The following is a 23,993-nucleotide window of genomic DNA, read 5'->3' as shown; positions in this document are numbered from 1 at the left end:
TTGTCTTTCGCTCCGTGTAACCTGGCTGAGCCGAGTTGAGCCACACAATTTTCATTTAATTCAATCACTATCGATCGTCCAAACTCACTTGGCAGGTTAAAACAGATGTCAATAAACTATATCCGCATATGCATTTTGGTCTAAAAAATTAAAATAAAAGAATCATTCTTTAAGCGCTGTGTTTTGTAGAGAACTGCCAATAGTTCAATTTGTCTAATAAAAGGCTGACTTCTACGGGAACAGTCCGCTAATCCGCTAGTTCGCTGGCAGGCGTTCTCCGTGAAGACCAATGTCAACAGTACAAGCAACAGCAGCAGCTTTTTATACAGTTTGATCTACTGATCTGATGTTCGGTCGTGCGGTGGTGGTGTAACTCTAAAGAAGAGTGAAAATTTTCTTTGAGGAAAGAAAATTATGCACTACACTCGCTCTTCGCGCATGCGGAAGCTGGGGCTCCGCGAAATCGCTCACACCTATTGTAGTGTTGCTTCCGCAACAAAATTGCCGACGATTACGTCTTAACGCAAAATTAGAGCGCACCTCACAGCTGTTTCAGCTTTTCGATAGATTGAGGCAACGAATTCGACCAAGACCTGTATGTGCAGTTACAGACAACTTGTTATTTTAGAGCGCAGCTCTTTGGCGCCCGTTTCTGCGTTTCGCGGCGTCGCCGTCGCCGTTTTCCCTTGTAACCAGCAGTGGACACCTCAGTCGCACTTTAAGCTGCAAACCAATAGAGCAGGAGCCTGGAAAGCAAAGGAAAGGCGCATAACTGCCCTCTTGGAACATTCTACACCTCAATCGTGCTTTAAGCTACGCGGCGGTAGTGACAGATGTGCGCCGCATGCGCTACGGCTCGCCTATGCCTTCGTGACCAGCCGGATCCTCTACGCCGTGCCGTACCTACGCACCACCAAACAACAAGACGAGCGCATTGACGCCATCATCAGGAAGGCAACAAAGCGAGGACTGGACCTCCCGGTGGCTACCTCCAACGCCAAACTGAAGGCGTTGGAAGTGGCAAACTCCTATCAGGAGTTGCGGGAGGCCTACCTCGTGAACCAATATACGCGGCTATCGCAGACGGTTCCTGGGCACCGCCTGCTAAGCCGCTTACACATCCAACACACATGCATACCAGAGGGGACGGGTTCGATCCCGGCCGCGGCGGTTGAATTTCTTTGGAGGAGAAATTCTAGAGGCCCGTGTACTGTGCGATGTCAGTGCACGTTAAAGAACCCCAGGTGGTCGAAATTTCCGGAGCCCTCCACTACGGCGTCTCTCATAGCCTTAGTTGCTTTGGGACGTTAAACCCCATAAACCAAACCAAACCAGAACATCCCGGTGCTGTGGCGCCACATGCTCTGGGTCGCTCCGCTCCCGCGTAACATGGACATGGCTTCACATGAAGGCAGACGACAAGCGCGGGTTCGCACGCCTGAGAGGCAATATGGATATAAAGAGGGCGTCTACTACGTGGACATCACAGGGCCGTCGCCCGCGGGATTCTTCACGGCTACCGTAGTCCACCGGCGAATGAATGTCGATGGGCTATCTTTTCGGGCCCCAAATTCAACACGAGCGGAGGAAGTCGCAATAGCTCTCGCTGCCGCCCATCCAAAATCGAAAACGGTTATCACAGACTCTCGCCGGGCCTGTGAACATTATCTTGCAGGCGAAATATCACCTCTTGCCTCGCAAATTCCAAGACGCGCTCTGGGTGGTGGTGGTGGTGAAAACATTTATTACGAATGAGCAGGAGGTATGTTTGGATCAGCCCGTAAGGGACCGAACACTAGGTGGAGGTCCCTAGTATGGGACCCCAGTGGCGGTTGCCGCCGCCCGGGCGCGCCCGACTAAGGCTTGTTGGGCCTGTAAGTCGTGGCAGCCGAGCAGGGTCGCCTCCCAGTCCTCCCGGGTTGGGTTGGGGATGGGGGGAATAGCGGGGTTGGAGGGGCAGGCCCACACCATGTGATGTCAGAAGACACTGCACTACAGTGTGGGCAGCTGCCGCTAAAGGAGGGGTCAAAATGTTTTAGCGCTGCCGGGCACAGCAATGTATTGGTGAGAAGGCGGAGAAGGAGCCGCTCATCCGCCTTCTTCAGGCCTTTACATGGGCTAGGGTAAAGGCGATGACAATTTTGATAATATGTTGTAATATCTTTGAATGTATAGACCGGATTAAAATCGGGTTCCTGATCGGACGGGGAGGAGAAAACAGCCCGGTGAGAGAGCGCGCGGGCGGCTGCGTCTGCTGCCTCGTTTCCTGCCAACCCCTGATGAGCAGGGGCCCATATGAGGTAACGGTGTGCGGGGTCCGTATCCCGTATGCAATTTTGGTATATTCGATAGGCTAGGAAGGGAGTGCAGCCTGCCGATCCAACTCGCACAAAAGTGATCTGGGCTCCTGGCCACCAGGGTCTACGAGGCAATGAGGCCGCTGATGCGGCCGCCCGAGCGCTCACACACCGGGCTCCTCATCCTAGCTCTCCTGGCTCAGAAGCTCATAAACCGCTTCTGCGGTTCCGCGAAATCCTAATTCATTATTGCGACAGCCACCGTCTCTACCCGGCACCCGCCAAGGGGCTGAGTAAGGCGGAGGAGCGAACTCTGCGGCGCCTGCAGACAGGAACCCTTCTCTGTCCTGCCATAGCAAAACACTTCGATCCGAACACAGATGGGCGCGGCCCGCACTGTGGAGAGATCTGCGATATCTTTCACATGGTGTGGGCATGTACTCAGAATCCTCACCTTCCCCCTTCCCCCACCCCTACCCCCACCCGAGAGGCATGGGAGACTGCCCTCCTTAACTGCTCCACGCTGGAGTCCCAAAGGGCTCTGGTCAAGCGGGCGCGAGACGGGGCCTCGTCGTGCGGTGTTCCGGACTAAGGATACCGACCATGCAGCAGGGTTTTTTAACCCTCAAGCTCTCTTTGACTACTAAAGTTTTTCACCACCACCACCACCATGAGTTGGCATGGACAACGTCGTGCCATTTTAAGGCGAAAGCCTTTAATGCCTCATACTGTCGTGACCAAGACTTGTGAGCAAATGTGTCCGCGTTTCGGATGCACGCCTTGTATGGGCATATGCCAAACAATAGCCAATCGATACTTAATCGGGTGTAATCGAAAGACATCGGAACATGATAGCAAGAGATTTCATGATCATCTCATTGTACTTAAGGACTAAATGACTGAGGAGAGGCCACAGTTGGCACGATTCCAGTGCAAGGACGGACACCGCGAGCATGAGCCATTAAATGCTTTCGCCGTACAAAATTCAGGGGGCACTTTGTTGACCTGAAGTTCGGTGAGGCTAAAGCCTTAATCGTGGTGTTGCTGCTTGTGTCACTGATGTGCTGTTAAGGTGTTAAGCTTCGCCTCTAAGAGTGGAACGCGCTGCCAGGGAGTCCACAGAACGCCATCACCCATTCGACTCTACGCTTTGCTTTTGAGGAAAGGAAATGCTAGGCTTGCTTTTTGAGGAAAGGAAACGTATCTGTCTCGCATATCTCGGTGGACACCTGAACCTCGCCGTAACGGGAAGGAAGATGTGAGTGAACGAAGACACCGTATTCACTAGACGCACCTTTGTTCATGCCAAACCATCGAGCTGGCATGGCAGGGTGGTTAGCGTGCTCGTCTCGCACTTGGAGACTGTGGTTCGATTCCCCAACTCGACCAATTTCCTACTCGGTTTTAAGGCGAATGCCTTTAATGCCTCATACTGTCGTGACCAAGACTTGTTAGCAAATGTGTCCGCGTTTCGGATGCATGCCTTCTATAAGCATATGCCAATCAATACCAATCGATACTTAATCGGGTGGAATCGAAATTCATCGGAACATGATATAAAGGGATTTAATGATTATATTATTGTACTTAATGACTAAATGACTAATTGGTAATTATTAGTAAAGAAGTGGAATGTAGGACACTGTAATGCGCCTGTACCTTAACTCCAATCAATCAGTGTACTGGTTGAGCTCACGTTAACTGTCACTAACCATACATTAACAAGTATCACGAAATGTGCTAGTCAGGTTCAAGTATCATTAACCATCATTAATAGTTGACGTTTCTAAAAGTTCCATCACTTGACAGGTGAGTGAAAGGACATAATGCATGGCATTAGAACAATTGTAAAGCCCAATTAGCCTAATTAACTTTTCTAGTAACACCACATAAATAAATAAAACCGAGTAGGAAATTGGTCCGGTTGGGGAATCGAACCAGGGTCTCCGGGATGGGAGACGAGCACGCTAACCACTCCGCCATGCCAGCTCGATGGTTTGGAGTGAGCAAAGGCGAGTCTAGCTGAAATTCAGGGGGCACTTTGTTGACCTAAAGTGCGGTGAGGCAGACGCCTTAAGCGCGATGTTGCTGCTTGTATCGCTGATGTGTGCTTAAGATGTTAAGCTTCGCCTCTCAGAGTGGAACGCGACAGCGTCTTGGAACGCTGCCAGGGAGTCCACAGAACGCCATCGCCCGTTCGGCCACACAACGGGGGGTGGCGCACGGCCGCAGTCGTACGCAACACATACACAGTTAACGGGCTCACTTTCAAAGCCTACAGCGCAACACACGCGGAGGAGATTGCGATTGCTCTCGCTCTCACTAATCCCAGGTCGAAATACATCATCACCGACTCGCGAGGGGCCTGTCGGAACTATGAGTTGGGCTGGGCTCCCCCGCTTGCCTGGCGCATACTAATAGCTGCCGATGCGAAGATCCAACCCCACGTAACCTGATTTGGGCCCCCGGTCACCAGGGACTCCAAGGAAACGATCAGACCGATCAGACCGCCCGCGCATTCTCTCCCCGGGCTATCTCCCTATCCTTGGAAAGGTACTCCCAATCAGACAATCTGGCCATTACATTCAAACAAATCACCGATTACTACAAGGAGGAGCACCGGCGCTGCCCGGCCCCTTGTAAGGGTCTGGATCGCGCTGACGAGCGCCTCGTCGTCAAAATTCTCACTACCACTATACTGTGCCCGGCGGTGCTTAAACATTTCAATACATCTTTTGATGGCACGTGCCAGTTCTGTGGGGAGGTGTCTGACACCTTCCACATGGTTTGGGCGTGTCAATCTAACCCATCTATCCCCCCCAACCCCAACCCCACCAGAGAGGACTGGGAGGCGGCCCTGCTCGGCTGTCAAGACCTGAAGAGCCAAAAGGCCTTGGTTCAACGGACGCGGGCGGCGTTGCTTGCCAATGGGGCCCCGGAATAGGGGCTCCACCTAGTACTGTGAGGGGAAAGGGCCAATAGAGTCCTACCCCAATCACATTTCTGTAAAAAATTTAATTGCTTATAAATGTTTTTCACCACCACCACCAAGGAGGAGTTTACTAGGTCGGTCAGGAGGCCGCCGAGAATATCGAAAAAGTCGCGGTAAAAGGCCACGACTAGGCCATCTTGCCCCGGCGCAGATGTCTGCCTCATGTGTCTGATGAAGTCTAAAACCTCCTGCCGTGTGGCAGGGGTGCAAAGAAAATCGCCCACCTCGTTGGGTAGGCGCGGCAAAGTGCCGCAAAACTCCGCGACGCTCGCCTTGAACGGCTCTTGTTGGCCGAGGCCCTGTGTCGCAAACAACTGGGCGTAAAAGTCACGAAACACTCACGCGATGTCGGCTGGATCGGACGACCTGGAGCCGTCCGCCAGCTCGATGTCCGCAGCGTGGGCTGGACGGTCGCCTCGATGGCAGAGACTGCGCGCGTGCATAAGGTCTGGAGTGTCTTCAAGAGGCACCCGAAGATCCGCGGCTGCGCGTGAAGCGCGAGACCCCTCTTCCAGAATGCGGTGATACCTAACGCGGAGGATCTTTAGGTACTCCCGCATGGCGAAGGTGAGGTCGCCTCCCCCCTTGACAATGCGCATTCTGCGCAGGACCTCATTGAGGGCTTGCGTGTGTCTCACGCGCTTGCGTTTTCCTGCCCCGATCAAGATGAGGCGCCACTGGCACTTGAGGGCGTCCCACCCGTCACGGGTGAGATGGTCCATGCCTACGATAGACTCGGCTAGGGCCGTTCGAAGGTCTCGCAAGCTGGTCTCATCGTGCAATAGAGACATGTCCATCCGCCAAGTGTGGGAAACACTGGTTCGCCCTGCCGCGTTCCTCAACCTGACCAAAACAGGAAGGTGGTCACTGAGGTCGCGGACGCCTCCCGGGAACCTCACTATCTCGCACGACTGCAAGGACGAGTGAAGACAGGAGGGTAGATAGACTCTATCCTGCTCGCACTCTGGCCTCTCGTGCGAGTGGCTGCGAACACGCTATCGTGCCTCAAGACCCAGGCGTCGGATAGCTCCATTTGGCGCACTAACCTGCCGAGTTCGCGTGCGTGATAATTTGAGGCACCCTGTCCGGGCCCCGTAATGTCCCGCGTGGTGTCCAGCACACAATTAAAATCCCCCAAGAGGACATGCGGCTAAAGGTCGAGGCAGTGGGACGCGACCGAGCGGAAGAATTCATTTGTCAGCGCTCGCGTGACAGGCGCGTACACGTTTAGAAAACGCGTACTCCGCCCGTCGAGGAAAATGTCCACCACTAGCACTCTACCGTCGTACCCAAAAGTGCAGTGCGCTCCAACGCGAAACGCCGCAGTCAAAAATACAACGCCCACGCCGCAACACCGCGAGTCCGTCAACGAAAGGAAAGCATCAACGTTAAAACGTGAACGAAAAGAAAACATATGCAGGGGTGCGAAAATTACACTCCTGCAAACACAAAACATCAATGCGAAAAGACCGTGCAAGGTGCAGCACCTCCCGTTGCTTATCTGGAGAGCGAAAGCCGGCACAGTACTGCAGGCAAGTATCGCTGAATTGGAACGCTTCAGAAAAAACGCCTGTGGAGAAGGCTCCATCTGCACTCAATATACACCGACACCATAGGCATAAATAACGATAAGTGCCCTCAAAGCGCCCCACTATATCCCTAAATGGACCGACCACAGTTTTAAAACACGGAACATTACTTGCAAAACGAATTACAAAAACTACTTATTTCTCCATGAACTATTCCAGATTTTAAAAAATTTGCTAGGTGAAGTTGTGTGTGTTCATCGAGATGTATTTTTATGGCTAATTTGTTTTGGATGGGTGGAAACAACTTTTTTTTGAAAAAAATTATCGACGATTACGTAACTTCCAAAAGTGAAATTTGAGCCCAGCTCATCAGCTCCAGCTTTTCGATAGAATGAGGCAAAAATTCGAGCGAGACATCTATTTACAATTACAGACAACTTGTTATTGTTCACACTCGCCTATCCACCAGCCATTTCTGGCCGGCGGTGTGAGTGGTCCGCAAGGCAGCCTCCCAGGAAGAATGAGTGGGATGGGGTTGAGGGGGTACTACCTATGGGGAATGACATTCCCGAAGGAAAAGTGTGGATCTGAGAACGCCCCAGGTGTTACAATCAGGAGGAAAGGCGTGGTTAGAGCATTAGAGATAGTAGGTTTAAATAAAGCAGCCTTTCTGTAATTGTCGCCATGTGGCACTGGATAAGGGCTTTATTTGCGTTCGAGCCCGATCGCGGATACAGCGTTTTAATGAAGGCGGAACGCAAGAGGCGCCCGTGTGCGCTGCGATGTCAGTGCTCGTTAAAGATCCCCAGGTGGCTGAAATTGTACCAGAAACCTCCACTACCATACATCTTTCTCTCTTTCTTATGTCACTCACACCTTCCTCCCTTCCATGAGAGAGAGAGAGAGATGTGGCGTGCAGGCATTGACAACGTTGTGCCAGAAACGCGGTGCTGAAGGCATAGGCCATCGGCGTTCATGGTGTTCAGTGCGGTTGGCGGTGACAACGTTTTACACTCCGTTCATTTTAAGGAAAGGAAGTGCACATAACTTGCTCCTTGGGTCAGTGGACGCCTGAATCGTACTTCGGGCGATGAGGGAAAGATGTGGCCTGCAGGCATTGACAACGCTGTGCCAGAAACGCGGCTTTGGAGCCCTAGGCCGCCGGCATTAATTGTGTTTATTAAGCATGCAATGCTTTTAGATCCAGTTGTCGGCAGTGTGGCGACGTCACGCCGAGACCGAGAGCACACATCCGGGCACTGAATTCCACTCATCCGGGCACTTAAACAAGAGCATCCGGGCACCATACGAGATTTAACGAGACTCTCTAAGCCCTGCTACAGGACCGGCATACAAGCGCCGGTATCTGCGCGCAGAACGGGTGGTGGCGTTCCTCCCTTCCTGTACGTTGCGGTTCGGGTGTCCACCGAGATGACAGAGAATTACTGCGCCATTTCCTTTCCTCAAAAAGCGCTGCGTTCAAAGGGCAAGGCATCGCGCCGATCTGGCGGGGGCGTTCCGTGGACTGCCTGGCAGCGCTACAACACGCTGTCGCGTTCCACTCCTGAAGGCGAAGCTGCAGCGTAATTAATTACCAGTTAATTAGTATTTAGAGATTAGCCAGTGGTTAGCCACTAATCAGTAATTCGTCATTACATCGTCATAAATTATGTGTGACGTCATCCAGTGGTGATGTCACCAGTGTCACACAGACAAAGTGGTGCGGAAAACGCTTTCGCCTCTACGCACTTTAGACAGTTTCGAACGCACTGCATATCCTTTCTTGTCAGGCCTGCGTATCGTCGTGTCCGCGTACGCTTCGTGTTATTTCATGCTTACTCTACTCTCGGTTACGGGAGAGGCAGAGATTTTTAGCGTTGGCAACGTTTTATACTCCGATCATTTAAGGAAAACAAGTGCGCATAACTGGCTCCCCGGGTCAGTGGACGCCTGAAACGCGCTTATAGGTCCGTGGGGTAATGCCAGAGAGAGAGCTGGGCTGCATGCGTTAGCGCTCACAACGGTGGGCGAACTTGCGCGATCAACCATTAACTGCCACGCCAGTGTGGTGGGGCCTCTAATGTAGATATAGAGACAAACAGGAATTTCTTACCACTTATGCGAGAGAGCATCCCGTTCCTCTCGATCATAACGGCTCCCACGGCGGTGACAACCCCGCGAAATGCTTGAACAGGGCCCGTATTACGGAACTGTCAAATCAAAAACTTGTCAAAAACGCGTCAAAAACTCGTCAAAAAGCCCCGCCGTAGCCGCGCTCCTATTGGCCCATAGAGTTTCTTACTATTACCTAGAGGGAAAGCTGGCAAGCCGTCTATGGGAGTTTGCATGGAGACCCCACGTGACCACCTCAGCCACCATGGGCGCTCAAAGCATCATGGGGCGGTGAGCTACTTGTTGCGGAACTGCAACTTTTGGCCAAAAAATAATCAAGAAATAAAGCTGTTTGATAACTACAAACGTCCTGACATTGAAAATCTTGTCTAATGATTGCAACAAACGAGCAGAAAAGCATTTAAGTGCAAAATTTGCCCAAAATAAGAGACGACTCGCTCTCCTATTGGCCAAGCAATGAACACTATAAGAACTAATATTTCGTAATTAACAAGCGCACTTTTAAAAGTAAATATGTTTTCAAAAAAAATGTTGTTGCTTAGATACTTTAAGAGGTTTTTTAATGGCATTTCAGAAGAGTAAAACCTTTTATTGGCGTCGTGTGTCGTCGCGTTTTCACTACTATGGTTTTTGCACACTGCGGTCGCGCGAAAGTCGTCTGCGCACACACGAACAACGTTTTTGAAATGAAACGTCTGAGTAGTACCACTCTGTGTTCCCGAAAAACTACGACTGTTCCGCAACAAGTAGGAGACGCGCCTCAGCAGTCGGGAAGAGCGGACGTGTCTCACGTCGGCTCCGCCGAATTTTATGATCCTTTCCCGAAGCATTTGCCGAAGCGCTGCGACACCATCTGGCTACACTTCCAGAACAACGAGGAGACCACCCACCCTTGTTCAGGTGGGACCGTTTTCTGAAATCCTTCGAGAATTTGAAGACCAAGCGGATCGCGCGAGTTGCTAAGCCTAACAGTTAGGCCACGACTCAGCTGCCCGCCGCGGCTCCGCGGGCAAATTCTGCCGCAAACCATGACGACCCTGATGGGATACGACCCGGAGGGGATGCAGATTGTCACCATGCCGCAGGCGAAAACCCCAGTTTTCGACAAGGTTACGGAGGCGATTATCCAACGCAAGATAGAAGAGTGGGAACGCGCATCAGCCCGTGACAACCACTCGGCACGGCAAAAAGGTCGAACGCCAGATGGACGCGTCACCGCGGCAGGGGATACGCCGCTGCAGCAGACGCCCCGCACGCAAGTCAAGCGTTGGAAGCCTCCTCCGCAGCCGCGTCTGGACAAGCAAGATGCAGTGATCATAATCAAACCTAAAGGAACGCTGGATCTCAGCAAATTCAGGGGAAGCAACGCGGTCGGAAACGCCTTGCACATTGCTGCTGGCGTCGACAAGGGCTCAGCCGAGCTCAGCGTTTGGCCCATATGGGAACAGAACATCATCGTCGTCGGAGTGCGAGACGCCCAAATAATCAGAAAGATCCTGGCAATTCACGAAATTCAGCTTGGGGACAAGGCACAGGCAGTGTACTCCTACCTCCGCCCCTCCGACGACACTTGCAAAGGAGTAATACAAGTGGACCCGAGGGTTTCCAACGAAGACATCACGAACGCGCTTCGCTCCCCGGACGCACCAGTGGTGAGCGTGAGAAAATTAGGTTCCTCCAACGTGGCGGCCATCACGTTTGAAGGAAGAAAGGTTCCGTTTCACGTCTTCTACTATGGTGAAGCGGTTCCAGTACGCCTATACAAGAAAACAACGCCAGCCTGCGCACTGTGCGGGAAACTTGGACACCGGGCGGATGTTTGCCCTTGCCCTTCGAAGTCAAGATGTCCGCAGTGCGGTCAGCAAGATGTTCCAGAATCCCACGACTGCCAACCCAAGTGCACGGTCTGCGAAGGTCCACATCCCATGGGGTCGAATCAGTGCAAGTACAAGTACCGAACATCACAAAAAACCAAGCCCAAGACAGGAGAATTCAACCACCGGTCAAGATCCAGGCTTCGGAACCGGTCCGGCAGCAGAGGTCCATCGAGCAGCGGGGACCGACTGACCCACCAGGACCAGTCCAGCAACAACTCAGCACCACCCGGCTCACGCTCTTCAAGCAATGGACCTGGGACTACCGATAATGTGTCGCACAACAACGGCAGTCGTCCAGCCGAGAAGACAACAGGACCCCATAACAAGGAGCAGCGCAACGGCAGCAAGGTGAGCTGGGCAGATGTAGCTGCCTCCTCCCCCGAAGCGTTGGCTTACAGACGACTTAAAGCAGAGATTGAACAACTAAAATCAGAAAATAGCACATTGAAACAGCAGTTAGTCATCGCAGTCAATCCGAACAACACATTACCTCCATCGACGCAACAGGCATGTCCGATGGAAGAAGATAGGGCAGAGCTACACCCTCCGTCTCCACACCAGTTAGATGCTGGCACCCCCGAGAGGCAAGCAACTACACCAGACGCACCCCACCAGGCACCAACTCCGCAGGCACCACCATCGCAGGCACTAAAGCAGCAATATACAGAGCACCCCCAAACCCAGGAACGCATCACTCGCTTGGAAAAAACAATTCAAGACCTCATTGAAAATAAATTACAAATTATGATCGAGACGACAATCAAAAGTATGTTCGAGTCAGTTATTAAACCCATGATGGAAAACCTCGAACCAGTTTTAATAAGGATGCAATCGCAGGAGATCAGAATTGACCGCAAACTTCAGGAATTATCAGATGGTTCTCACAACAGAGGCACAAAGCTGCAGGGTAAAATGGGAACTCGTCGTCTGCCAAGCACTCAGCCAGATCTACAACCTGAGGGCGCACCACATGATGAGGCACAAGTTTCTAGTGTTCAGCATGGCTCCACAACGTAGACATAAACTTACTATCCTACAGTGGAACTGCAGGGGACTAAAACGGAAGAGGGAAACATTACAGCAATACATAGACTCTCATCCCGATACGCCGCAAATAATAGCCCTGCAAGAAGTGAATATGGAGGCTAAGATCAGAGGATACTCAACACATCAAACAAATCCCTCGACATGCATCTTGGTCCACAAATCATGCACGGCAATAACTGTAGACCTTAATCTAGACAGCGACATTGAATATACCTTCATAAAAATACTGCCACAGCACAGAAACAGCAAGGGCACCTATATACTCAATATATATAGTCGCCCCAAACAGCACCGCGTAGCCTTCGACGTGATCTTTCTTAAAGCCCTAAGAGAAGCCCAAAAAGCTCCCCTAGCTATAGTTGGCGACTTTAATGCTTCTAGCCCCCTATGGGGATACCCCAGGGAAGACACGAAAGGCAGAAAACTAGCATCCGCCATCGCTGACATGGCCCTGACCCTACTCACGGACCCGCAGCACCCGACGCGAGTCGGCACCAGCGTAACGCGGGATACTTCTCCCGACCTCACGCTCGTCCGCAATGCCCGCAACTATGAGTGGCTCAATACAGGAGAGACCCTAGGCAGCGATCACTACGTGCTGCAGACCATCTTCGAAAGCAACAAGCACAGCAAACCACGAGGGCAAGCCAGAATTACAGACTGGGAGACATTCAGAAAGGACACCAAACTAACCACATCCGAACAAATAACCAGCTACGAAGATTGGGCGGCTTCCATTCTCGACCTTAAAGAAAAGCTCACAAAGTCTCTTGCCACCACGGAGGACCACCCAGCTGTTGACAACCACCTCCTACACCTTTGGGAAGCAAGACGTAGTCTTATAAAACGGTGGAAAAAACAAAGACACAATCGGAAACTAAGACTTCGAATAGCCAAGCTTACTATTCAAGCAGACCAATACGCATGGGACCTCGCTCGCACCAATTGGCTAACGAAGTGCGAATCCCTCAAAGGCCGCCTAGACACCAAGGCTACATGGAACCTTCTGCGATGCCTAATTGACCCTCCGAAAGCGAAGAGTGAACAACACAGAAATTTGCATCGAGCCCTACACAGCTTTCAAGGCACGGATCATGAACTCGTGGATGAACTCACGCGTCGCTATATCTGCACCGCGCGAGACCCACAACCCTACAATAAGGAGTACCGTGGGGAACCGAACGAAGACCTAGACAGAGATTTCACTTCAGAGGAAATCATTGCAGCACTAGCAGATATGCGCCGAGGCACAGCCCCGGGACAAGACAAAATTACTGTCGGACTTCTGGCCAACCTCGGCACGGAGGCTCTGCAGCAACTCACGGATTACATAAACGAATGTTGGCGTACCGGCACCATTCCACAAGCATGGAAAACAGCCAATGTACACTTTATTCCCAAACCCGGCAAGAAAATCAGCATTGAAAACCTGCGCCCCATATCCCTCACGTCGTGTGCAGGCAAACTCATGGAAAAGGCAGTCCACACCCGTCTCTCCAATTATCTTGAGGACAATGAGCTACTGCCACACACGATGTTTGGATTTCGGGCACACTTGTCCACCCATGATGTGCTTCTGCAAATCAAACGTGAAGTCATTGATCCCGCACGCACAAACAGTAACCGAGCGCTTCTAACACTTGACCTCAAGGGAGCGTTTGACAATGTCAAACACTCCACAATCCTCAACAACCTCCACAGCATGAACTGCGGACAGCGAGCCTACTCGTACATCTGCGATTTCCTTACGGACAGAACCGTCAACATCAGCACCGGCTCAAAACACACAACGCAAGTGAAGATGGGCACGAGAGGCACTCCGCAAGGGGCAGTACTATCCCCACTTCTCTTCAACATTGCACTCCTAAATCTCCCACCTCTTCTCAATCAGGTACAGGGCATACGCCACGCCCTGTACGCTGATGATATAACCATCTGGACAACCACGGGAAGTATGGGAATGATTGAAGAACAACTACAAACCGCGGCGACAACAGTTCAAAATTATGCCCGGGCGTGTGGACTAACGTGCTCACCCGAAAAATCCGAACTGCTAGTCTTCCGTCAACGCAAGAATCAAGACACCATCAATATCCGCGTAGACAACTCACCCATCAAGGAAGTTCAGACCATGAAGATACTGGGTCTGTACATAAATAACAACGGCAACAACCTTCTTGCCCTCCAGAAACTACGGCTCGTGAGCGAGCAAGTCGCCAGGATGATCGCCAGGATAACGACGCGCAAATCGGGGATGCGAGAAGACGATACTCTGCGACTGGTGCAGGCTTTCGTTGTAAGCCGCGTCGTCTACGTGGCGCCCTACCTCCGCCTTAAGAAGCGTGACATCAAAAACCTCGACATCATAATCAGAACTGCCTACAAGAAGGCCCTGGGACTCCCTCTTGCGACATCGACGGACCGGCTCTTGCGACTGGGTGTGCACAACACGATCGATGAGCTGATAGAGGCACACCTTACGGCGCAGGTGGTACGGCTCTCCACAACTCGAACTGGCCGACAAGTCCTGAGTGATTTAAACATCAATTGCCCCCGACAGCTAGACACCAAAACCGACATCCCAGCCTCATGGAGAGGACAACTCAAGGCAGCTCCACTACCCAGGAATATGCACCCTGATTTTCACCAGTCAAGACGACAAGCACGAGCCGAAGCCATGAAAAGACACTACGGCGGGCGCGAGGGCGTGTTCTATGTCGATGCTGCGGGTCCCGAGCAGGGAATGACGGCCGTCGCGGTAGTGCACCAAAATACAACAGTCGACGGACTAGTACTGGCTAGCCAGGACATACTGGCTGCGGAAGAAGTGGCGATTGCTCTAGCTGCAACACACACTAGCTCAATATACATTCTCACAGATTCACAGACAGCGTATCGCAATTACCTCAGGGGCAGGGTCGCACCGCTAGCAGCTAAAATCCTGCAAGATAGCTACATCCGTGGCTACCAACCCACACACAAACACTTAATATGGGTACCAGGTCACCAGGGCATCCCAGGGAACGAGAGCGCACATGCCTCAGCCCGAGCATTTCTCCCCCGGGCACCCAGTGCGGATGCCGTGGAACCTCCTACCCCACTACTAACTTACAATGACATACTTCAGCACTTAAGATTATCCCGTCGGGTCTACCCTCCGCCGGCTAAGACACTAGATAAAGGGGAGGAACAACACCTCCGAAAGCTACAGACCAACACTTACAACAACCCACGAAGACTGCATGCCATAGACCCGGAGTCATTTGACTCACAATGCAAATTCTGCGGGGAGAAGGCGGACCTGTACCATATGGTATGGGCCTGCCAACGAAATCAGGCGATCACTGTTAATAACCAGCCAACGCAGGAGGGGTGGGAGGCAGCTCTGTCCAGCTCGGACGGAAAGAGTCAAAAGCAACTCATCGAAAGAGCCCGGACAGCAGCCTACGCCAATGGGGTTCCGGACTGAGAGCTCCAACCACGGCTACAACCTCCTAAACCATTTCATTAAAATATTTTCACCACCACCACCGCAACAAGTAGCTCACCGCCCCATGATGCTTTGGGCGTCCACGGTGGCTGAAGGGCAGCGCCGCCAGCTTTCCCTCTATGTATTGGCCGGCCGTGTCCGGCGGCCATGTTGCTTTCTTGCGTCATGGGTGGCTGGCGTTTACGTCACGGACATGACAGAAGTGGTGACGTTGCACGCCTAATTATGCAGGCGCATTTTGACGATTTTTTTTTGACGGCTTCGATGCGGTCAAAATTGGACCGTTCGGTTTTTGACAGAAAATGGCGGCGGCGGCGTCGTATGTGGCTGAGGCGGCTGCGGCGACGCGAGCAACGGCGAAGGAGGGCGCACGAAGACGCGTTTGACTTGCCGGACGAGCTGTTCCGACGCCTTTTTCGACTGGAGAGGCAGACTGCGGTGAGGCTGTGCGACGAACTCGCCGATGAATTTGGAGGTTTGCGTGCGAATGCGCTGTCGGTGCAGCGGCGGGTGGCAGCGGTTATTTGCTACCGGCGGCTTTCATGCAAGCTTCGGCAGCCGACGACACCTCTTTGCCACAGCTACATACAAATAAAACATGCTTATGCTGGCAAATAACTTTATTTTCCCCTGCAAATCGCACTTCGTGGTCGTCTTCTGTTTACCGGTCGAGGAAAAAAGAAACAGACGACCACACATCACATACAACGCTTCACGCTTTGACACTTTTGTCATCGATCGTAAGAGCCGAACAACACAGACCTTAACAAGCTGGCTTCGTCGATTTTTCCGCACTTAGATAAACCGCACAGTACCTTGATTTTCGACGCCGCGTAAGAAAACAGTATCAAGGCGTGGAACAGCTGTTTCCGTGCAAAGCGGCTTGCTGACATTTTACCGCCGTCTGCGCATCCCCGCGGCAGCAATAGTTACCCACTAGCAAATTTAATAGCCTAACTTCATCCGCTTCTTGTTTTTCTTTATATTTTTTAGCTTTAAACATTATTTTTTGGCAAAATAAAATAATAATTATTTTTATCGCTGTGCATTTCTTTACTCGTTTACCAAAAATTTAGCAGACGGTCCCTCGTCGTGCAGGCAAATGATTCGGGGCGCCGCTCTGCTGTAATTGGCTGATTCCTCGTTGCGTCAATTTTGCGTCAGGCGTCGACGTCACATCGTTTCGTCATTTTGACGTCACTGTCAATAGCTTGACAGATTTTTGACAAAGTTCCGTAATACGGGCCCAGGCCTCGTCTTTGAGAACCAGGCATTGGTGCAGCAAGTCGAGCTTATATTCATCTAGTTCTGTGTCCACAAAGTTTCCTCCATGACAATCAAGAACTGTTAGCGGAGTGTTTCTCGAAGAAGGAAAATGTAAAAAATAGCAATTTGTCTGTAATTGTTCAGGAGGACACAGGGGCGCAATAAAACACACGGACATAGAAGTAGACAGGGACGAGCGCTTCGTCCCTGTCTACTTCTATGTCCGTGAAAAGTTATGAACCAGCACGCCCAAATACAAGTACTTCTGGGTCTGTAATTGTGCATATATGTATTGCTCGAATTTTTTACCTACATCTATCGAAGTGTTGAAAAGGCTCATGACCTGCGTTGAAATTTCGTGTCAGGAAGTAACGTAATCTTCGGCAATTTTTTTTTATGCCAATGCTTAATACCGTATGACGCCAGGTTCGAACAGCATACATTTCGCTGAAAGCAAAAGCGCGTGTACTGACCAGACGTCTCATTGTCATCACTCTATCAAGCTCCACGCCACGCTAGTGGCGTCCTCCCAAAGGCTTATCAGCGTTTGACCGCATGTACGTCAAATATGTTCTTGCAGCTTATAAAGGCAGCTAGGGTTTGGTCTTTTACAGCGGTACTGCGCAGTATAGATGTGCGCAGCGAACTGCTTGTAATAAATTACAAAACAAGTAAATTCTATGTTATGGACATTTTCGGTTACCCCTGCTGTTTCTATACGTGCAAATTAATGTGCCCAAAGTATAGCATTTTATCTCCCGCACAAAAACGTGCCCATGAGCGGTTTCTCTTCTGATACAAAATATGACCCGATAAAATCCGCATTATGGAATCATATCCTGGATAACCCAATCTGTACGCTAATCTGAGGTAAGAAATTCGCCCAATTTTCACCCGCCCGCAAAAATGAGTCAAAACGAAGGCCTCGATGTGTTGGGTATAAGATCCCGAGGCGACACATGGGCTTTCAGGGACGCCGTAGAGCAAGAGTCTGAAATAACTAAGGCCATCTGGGGTTCTTGCACTGGCATCGCAAAGCGCACAGGCATCTGATAATGAGGCGAAAGCCTTTAATGCCTCATACTGTCGTTAGCAGACGCGTCGGCAGGAGTGTCGACAGACGCGTCGGAAGATTTGTCCGCCTTTCGGCGTCACTGCTTAAAAAGAAACTGCGCCGAGGGTGGGAATCGCACCAGGACCTTTGGCATTTGAAGAGGAGACGCTACCACTCCGCCACGAAGGATCAAGGTTAAAGCATTAATAAAGGCGCATCTAGTGAATGCATAGGTTTCATAAAAAAAATAAAAGGAATAAAGTCAAGAAAGGAAAATAAAAAGAAAATAAGCAAGAAAAAACAAAATAAAATAGGATATGAAAATAAAAATACAAAAACAATAAACAATTGAAAAGGAGCAAAAAAAATATGCAAAATAAAAATTAGATAAAAACACAGTGCGCCAGGAAACGCTTTCCCCTTGTAGCACTTTAGAGAGCCAAAGTGCCCCCTGAATTTTTTCCCCTTCGTCCGAACGCACCCACCACGGCCTGAAATGAGTCTACATTGTGCAGTGGAGCACGCCAGCGTCCTAACGACTGATCCACCAGGTCGTCAAGTCTTCAGCGCTGCAAGTCGCGGCAGATGCGAAGCATAGTTGAAGTCTGGAGACGCCGGCGAAAGTTGTCCCTCTCTTCATACCCGTACGTAATGACACTTGACGTCTTTCACTTCGCACACGACTGACCCTTCTAAGTGACCGCGGCGCAGTGTGTAGTACTTTATATATATATATATGCATTCTATATATATATTCTATATATATATGCATATATATATATGCATTCACTAGATGCATATATATATATATATATATATGTGCAACACTAGCGGACGAAGTCTGACTCGGGATTGCTTTTAAAACACAACGTGTACTAGCAGCTTTCCTTCATTTTCACTTGCAGAACACTGCCAGGTGTACCATTTCGGAGCGCTGGTAATGACAAAAAAAATGCAATTTACCTCCTTTAAGAATAAATCACATAGGTTATATAAACGACCCTCGCAATGCAGCCGTTCTTTATTATTTTGTGGCTGCATTATGAAGAGTATATTCACCGCGATGCGAAGCCATCAAAGTCGTCTGGAACCGCAACCGCACTGTTTACGATGGAGGCGAAACACACAGGGCGCACTGACATCGCACAGCGCACGGGAAACGCAAAAGGAGCTGTGTGCTGTTAAATTGTCCCCAAGCGGTGGAAATTATTCCGGAGATATCTACTACAGCGCCCCTTCCTCTCGTTCCTTCTTTCACTCCTTCCTTTATCCCTTCCCTTGCGACGCCGCTTAGATGTCCACCGAGATATGTGAGACAGTTACTGCGTTATTTCCTTCCCTCAAGACAACTATTTTCAATTTTTTTAATTAAACTCAATTTTAAATCGGTTTTTGAGGAAATGAAATCGGCAGTATCTGTCTCACATATCTCGGTGCTTTTGAACCGCGCCGTAGGGAAGAGAGAAAAGTGGGAGTGAAAGAAGAAAGCGAGAAAGAGGTCTTAATTTTTTCCACATCGGGGCGTCGACGAAGTTAATTGATATTCCGCTTTACGAATCAAACTACTTGCCGATGTTTGCATGGTTAAGCATAAAATTTGCAAAAACCAACTGACCGCAAGTTGCGGGACTTAATGCGAAATATAATCGCAGGTTGATTTCGCGCTATATTGAGGCAGGAAATTTAGGGGGTTCCTTAAGCTCCGCCTTAAAGGTGTGCAGCGATAGGGTTGATGCGTTCTTTTGGTGGACTCCACAAGCACACACGAATAATGAACTAAAACGGCGCGCACTTTTCGCTGCTCGCGCGCCATCTGTTGTGGCTCAGCCGTACACCATTTCGCGCGGCTTTTAGGTGCCGCCGCATGCCAGCGCCACTACGTCATGCCCTACCACGAGACGGAACTAAGCGCTTCTCGTGATGTAGCACGAGTGCCCGTAACGTCCGAGAAGTTTCGACAGCCACGGAGAATGTCTGACAATCATTAGCGTAGTGTAATTCATGCGACGCATCAGACCGGAAGTGACGCCAACCGAAGTGAGCCAACCGGAAGTGCCGCCAACAGAGAGACCGGAGCTAAACCGGAAGTAGAACCTAGTGACGTACCCGGATAAGAACGACGTGCCTGATTCCCCAAATTGTCGCAGAAATACGGGGCCGGTTTCTTTCCAATGTGTGTGTTGTCCAGCGCAGAACTAATAGCGGCCTGCGGTCCTCGAAGCTTCTTCCGCACTGAAGCATCAAACGAAGACGCGCAGTTTATACTGCGAAGGCAGCCTCCGAACTGTAATCCAACTGAATTCTACGTCATCCACAGTTAACCCATCGATGTCCATCAGAATCTGCCCTTTTCCACAGTAATACACCATAATCCATCCTAATCGATCTTTAATTTCCTCATGATGTAGGCACTGGCGATTGCATCATCAGGTCACTTGGGTGCTCGAACCGCCTGGTGTGTTGTTGCGTTGCGACTGAGAGGAGGATGAAAAGGTAATTGCACGGGCCTGCCAACTGGCTCCAGCCGAGCCACCACCGCTGCCATGTGCAGATAGAGGAGAGTTAAAAGATCAGAGGAAACAGAAAAAGAAAAGACGCGCGTCGCAGCAACAACCGCGTCCGCCGGAGCGGACGCTGGCTGAAAAAACAGATATGCGGCCGTAGCCGCGATTCAAGACCCGCCTGGTGTGGACAACACCCTCTTTATTGTACTATCTCCACACACAGAGTTGCTGCCAGCTTTTCTCGTCTAATCACCGGAAATAAACTCATTTCTTAAACCGCATCCAAACTTATATGATCCCAACATTTAAGCAGTCCTCAGTGTCGCTGCCCAATTTTCTTCTGCATAGGTTTTGCTTCACAAATGTAACAAACCTCACTTCTGTGCCGCCAAATGCGCCTGCGCTCTCGCAAGTGATCCTCGAATTTTCGGCAGATTTCGTTTTTAAATTATCATATTTGTTTGGGCTTTGCGGTCGGTAAGAAGGTATCTTATGCGTAGATGTAACTGCGGTGTGAGTGCAACCACGGGTATTTACCTACCGATGAAGGCGTCGATTTTGTAGGCCGCTTGCCGTCAGACGGGGTCACTAATTTGAAAAGAAAATTTACGTCAAGAAATCACCAGAAGATTCATTGGCATCGTTAGGTCGTTAGGACCAAGGATCGACCTCGGCGCCCAGTGACCCGTAAGCGTCACTGGCGTCAGTGACCCGTAAGCGCAGTTTCTGAGAAAGCTGCACAGCTTTCCTTTCTAGCCTTATGGCTGCTGTTATGTATGTCAGAACAGCTGTCTGTACAAGCCATTTGAAAAACGAAGCTTTTAACTAATCAGCCTACAAAGAACAAAAGTGAAGAAAACAAAGTCAAAACATATGTCCCCGTCGTACCACATGCTTCCAGAGGCTTTGACATGGCGGCGAGATTATTTTGATCTATTGGGGTTTAACATCCCAAAGCAACTCAGGCTCGGAGACCTCCACTACGGTACCTCTTTCATACTTCCTTCTTTCACTCCCTTCTTTATCTCTTCCCTTACGGCGTGGCTCAGGTGTCCGCTGAGATATGTGCGACAGTTACAGCATCATTTCCTTTCGTCAAAAAACCTTTTCAATTTTTTCAATACAACAATTAAGAAATGCATAACCGCGCATGAGATGTACACCGTGGAATTTGTAGCCGAATGATTAAAAATATTTAATCGTAATGATATACATAATAAATTAAAAGTAACAATACTAATAATATTAAAGAAATGTTAGCAACCCAGCCGGTTCACCATACTGGACGAATTGCTCCGCTTTTTTCTTCACCGCACCGTCTCTCGTATCGTGCTCGATACTAGCGCGCGATCGGTGAAGAAGCAGTAGTTCTCGACCAGAGTGTAAAAGCAGGCAGTGTGAGGTGTCAATGACGCGACTGCGGTGCAGGATTCCCAGTTTAAATTTATACCTATGCAGATGTGGGTGGTCACCGACAAACCTATGTGACTCATGCGGGGATGTTGAATCTGTGGATCATTTCCTTCTCTACTGCCCAAAGTTCGCACTTCAGAGAAAGATTTACCTGGAGGTCCCTCTCTCCAGGTTAGGGCTCCCGTTATCTCTGCCAGTGTTGTTATCGTTCGGAGCGAGCGCCAAAGGATTTGCATTGGTCTCAATTTGTGGGAATGTCCATGATTACATAATTGCAACTGGTAGGTTGATTTGCTAACTTTTTAAAAGTCTTGGTGTTTTTTTTATTATTATTATTACTCTCGCCAAAATGTTCTTTGTTATTTCACTGCATATGTTCTTCTGTCGTTTTTCATGAATATATTTTTCTAAATTCACGTTTGGCTCCGATATTTTGTCGTAATCCTATGGAAATTTCCTTATCTATACCACTATACCTTGGCCAATCCCCCACGTGGGTATGTGCCATTATAAAGAGGTGAAGAAGAAGAAGAAGAAGGAGTGCACTCTTGGTTCAGGCCAACCAACCAACCAACCACTCTTTCCAGTAGTTCACCGCTTGTGTTTTGTGCACTCCCCCGTAGTAGGTATGTGTCATTTTATTTGAGGCCAACCAAACAACCAAGTGCACTGCAGGCGTTCTCTGCATTTCACTCTCCACCGTTAACTGCAGCCCTGAGACTCCGCAGAGCTTCCGATCCTGAGGCCCGGGAACATCTCATGGTCGCTTTTTCAGCGCAGCCTCTCTGTCCCGGTTCCATCTCAGGTGAGACGAAGCTCCTCCAGCATTTTGTAGATGGACGGCTCTCAACGGCCGCTACCATCTTAGGCCGACATTGCACTGGTACGAGGCTTCGTGTCTGCACCTGCAGCTACATGGATCTTTAAGTTACGTCCGGTCGGCGCGCTTTGCACCTGTTTTATCTTGTAATAGAGCGAGTGTACAATAGCCTGTTAAGTTTCGCGTTACATCACCGCAACCACAATGCAAACTTTTTTTCACAATTATTTCTTTACTATGGCTTGATCTAGGGATTTTCCTCAAGAGGATACTTGAACAAAATCAAATCAATCTTATAATCACGGCCGTTTCATCCGTCTTCCGTTTCAGAGGACGCGTAATTATATGAACGTACCATGTTCCTCAGCGCTGCTCCCTCTCAGTATGAATCGACGTGGCCGGGTAAGCATTGACGTGGTCGAGACTAACGTAACTGAGAGTAATCATTCAGGATGACCACAATGCACAAGATAATCCTTGTGGGTGGAGCCATAAGAGAAACTCTAAGGGGGCGTTTCACGGTTCTGCTTCTAAATGCGATGTCAGGACGAAACCGCTGCGTGGGCCTTAGACCTGAGCACCGTCTTCAGGAGCATCCTCTTCTACTTCTACCGGAAGCAAGCGTTCGATATAGCCAGCTAGAGGAGGAGCCGTGTGCTTACTAAGAAGACAGCTTAATATGAGAAGAATCGTGGGCGTTAGCCAGTCTCGTCCGGACATAAGTTCGCCCGGCGTCAAGCGCACTTGCGCCACTAAGCACTACTAAAAATACTGTGCATTGTCAACGCATGAAAACAATACTTTCGCTGCGTGGTAATGTAAGATCGCCGGCTGCCCTCTATTTCACGCTGGGCGAGCCAGCAAGCCCCCACTAAGCACTACTAAAAATACTGTGCATTGTCAACGCATGAAAACAATACTTTCGCTGCGTGGTAATGTAAGATCGCCGGCTGCCCTCTATTTCACGCTGGGCGAGCCAGCAAGCCCCCCCCCCCCCCCCCCCCCACTTTGATATGTGCAGCTGAGCTTGTTTTAAATGGACGTTATCCCACCTGTAGTGTATCTAGCTCCTTAAAGCCTAATGCTTTTGTTCTTAATTTCAGCCGATAAAAGAGAGTAAGTCCTGGTACAGTCTTTTACATTTGAGCACAGTGCGATCTCCAAGACACTGGCGACAGAGTCAGTGGAAGGTCATTGACGCATCCACCATATACACTAACTTCTAACAACCTTCTCTGTATCCCTTACACTGTCCACACAATCGATGGTAAACCTGTTCCTTGGGCGACCCCATGCTGCTCTGAGGCGCGTTCTTATGCGGCCTACGAAGCAAAATTGAAAAGAAGGATTCACTGCAGCGAACTACGTTCAAGTATACAACTAAATTACATAACTTGGTGGTCGTCAGTCTTGCGCTTGCCAGAGGCTGGCCCGACGCATATCGTATAGCACCGATGCATACCCAAGAATTTCACACTAACACATTTTTGAGCGGGAAACCTGTTATAAACGCACTTCTTTAATAAAATGTAACATCTCGTTTTAACAATCAATATATCTCCACATCACCC

The 23,993-nt window shown here is 50.0% G+C and overlaps 1 protein-coding gene across 1 annotated transcript; it reads left to right on the top strand.

The window, feature by feature from the left end:
• The first annotated feature begins 9,248 nt into the window (after positions 1–9,248).
• On the top strand, positions 9,249–11,845 carry LOC149331784 (uncharacterized). Its single transcript, XM_089556875.1, has 2 exons — positions 9,249–11,176; positions 11,336–11,845. The coding sequence occupies exons 1-2, from the start codon at positions 9,980–9,982 to the stop codon at positions 11,843–11,845; spliced, it is 1,707 nt and encodes a 568-aa protein (XP_089413001.1). The 5' UTR covers positions 9,249–9,979.
• Positions 11,846–23,993: the final 12,148 nt, after the last annotated feature.

This window comes from Amblyomma mixtum, chromosome 8 (assembly GCF_055824585.1).
Source record: "Amblyomma mixtum isolate Tamu chromosome 8, ASM5582458v1, whole genome shotgun sequence".
NCBI classification, from domain to species: Eukaryota; Metazoa; Arthropoda; class Arachnida; order Ixodida; family Ixodidae; genus Amblyomma; species Amblyomma mixtum.
This window is presented reverse-complemented; position numbering and strand designations above follow the sequence as displayed.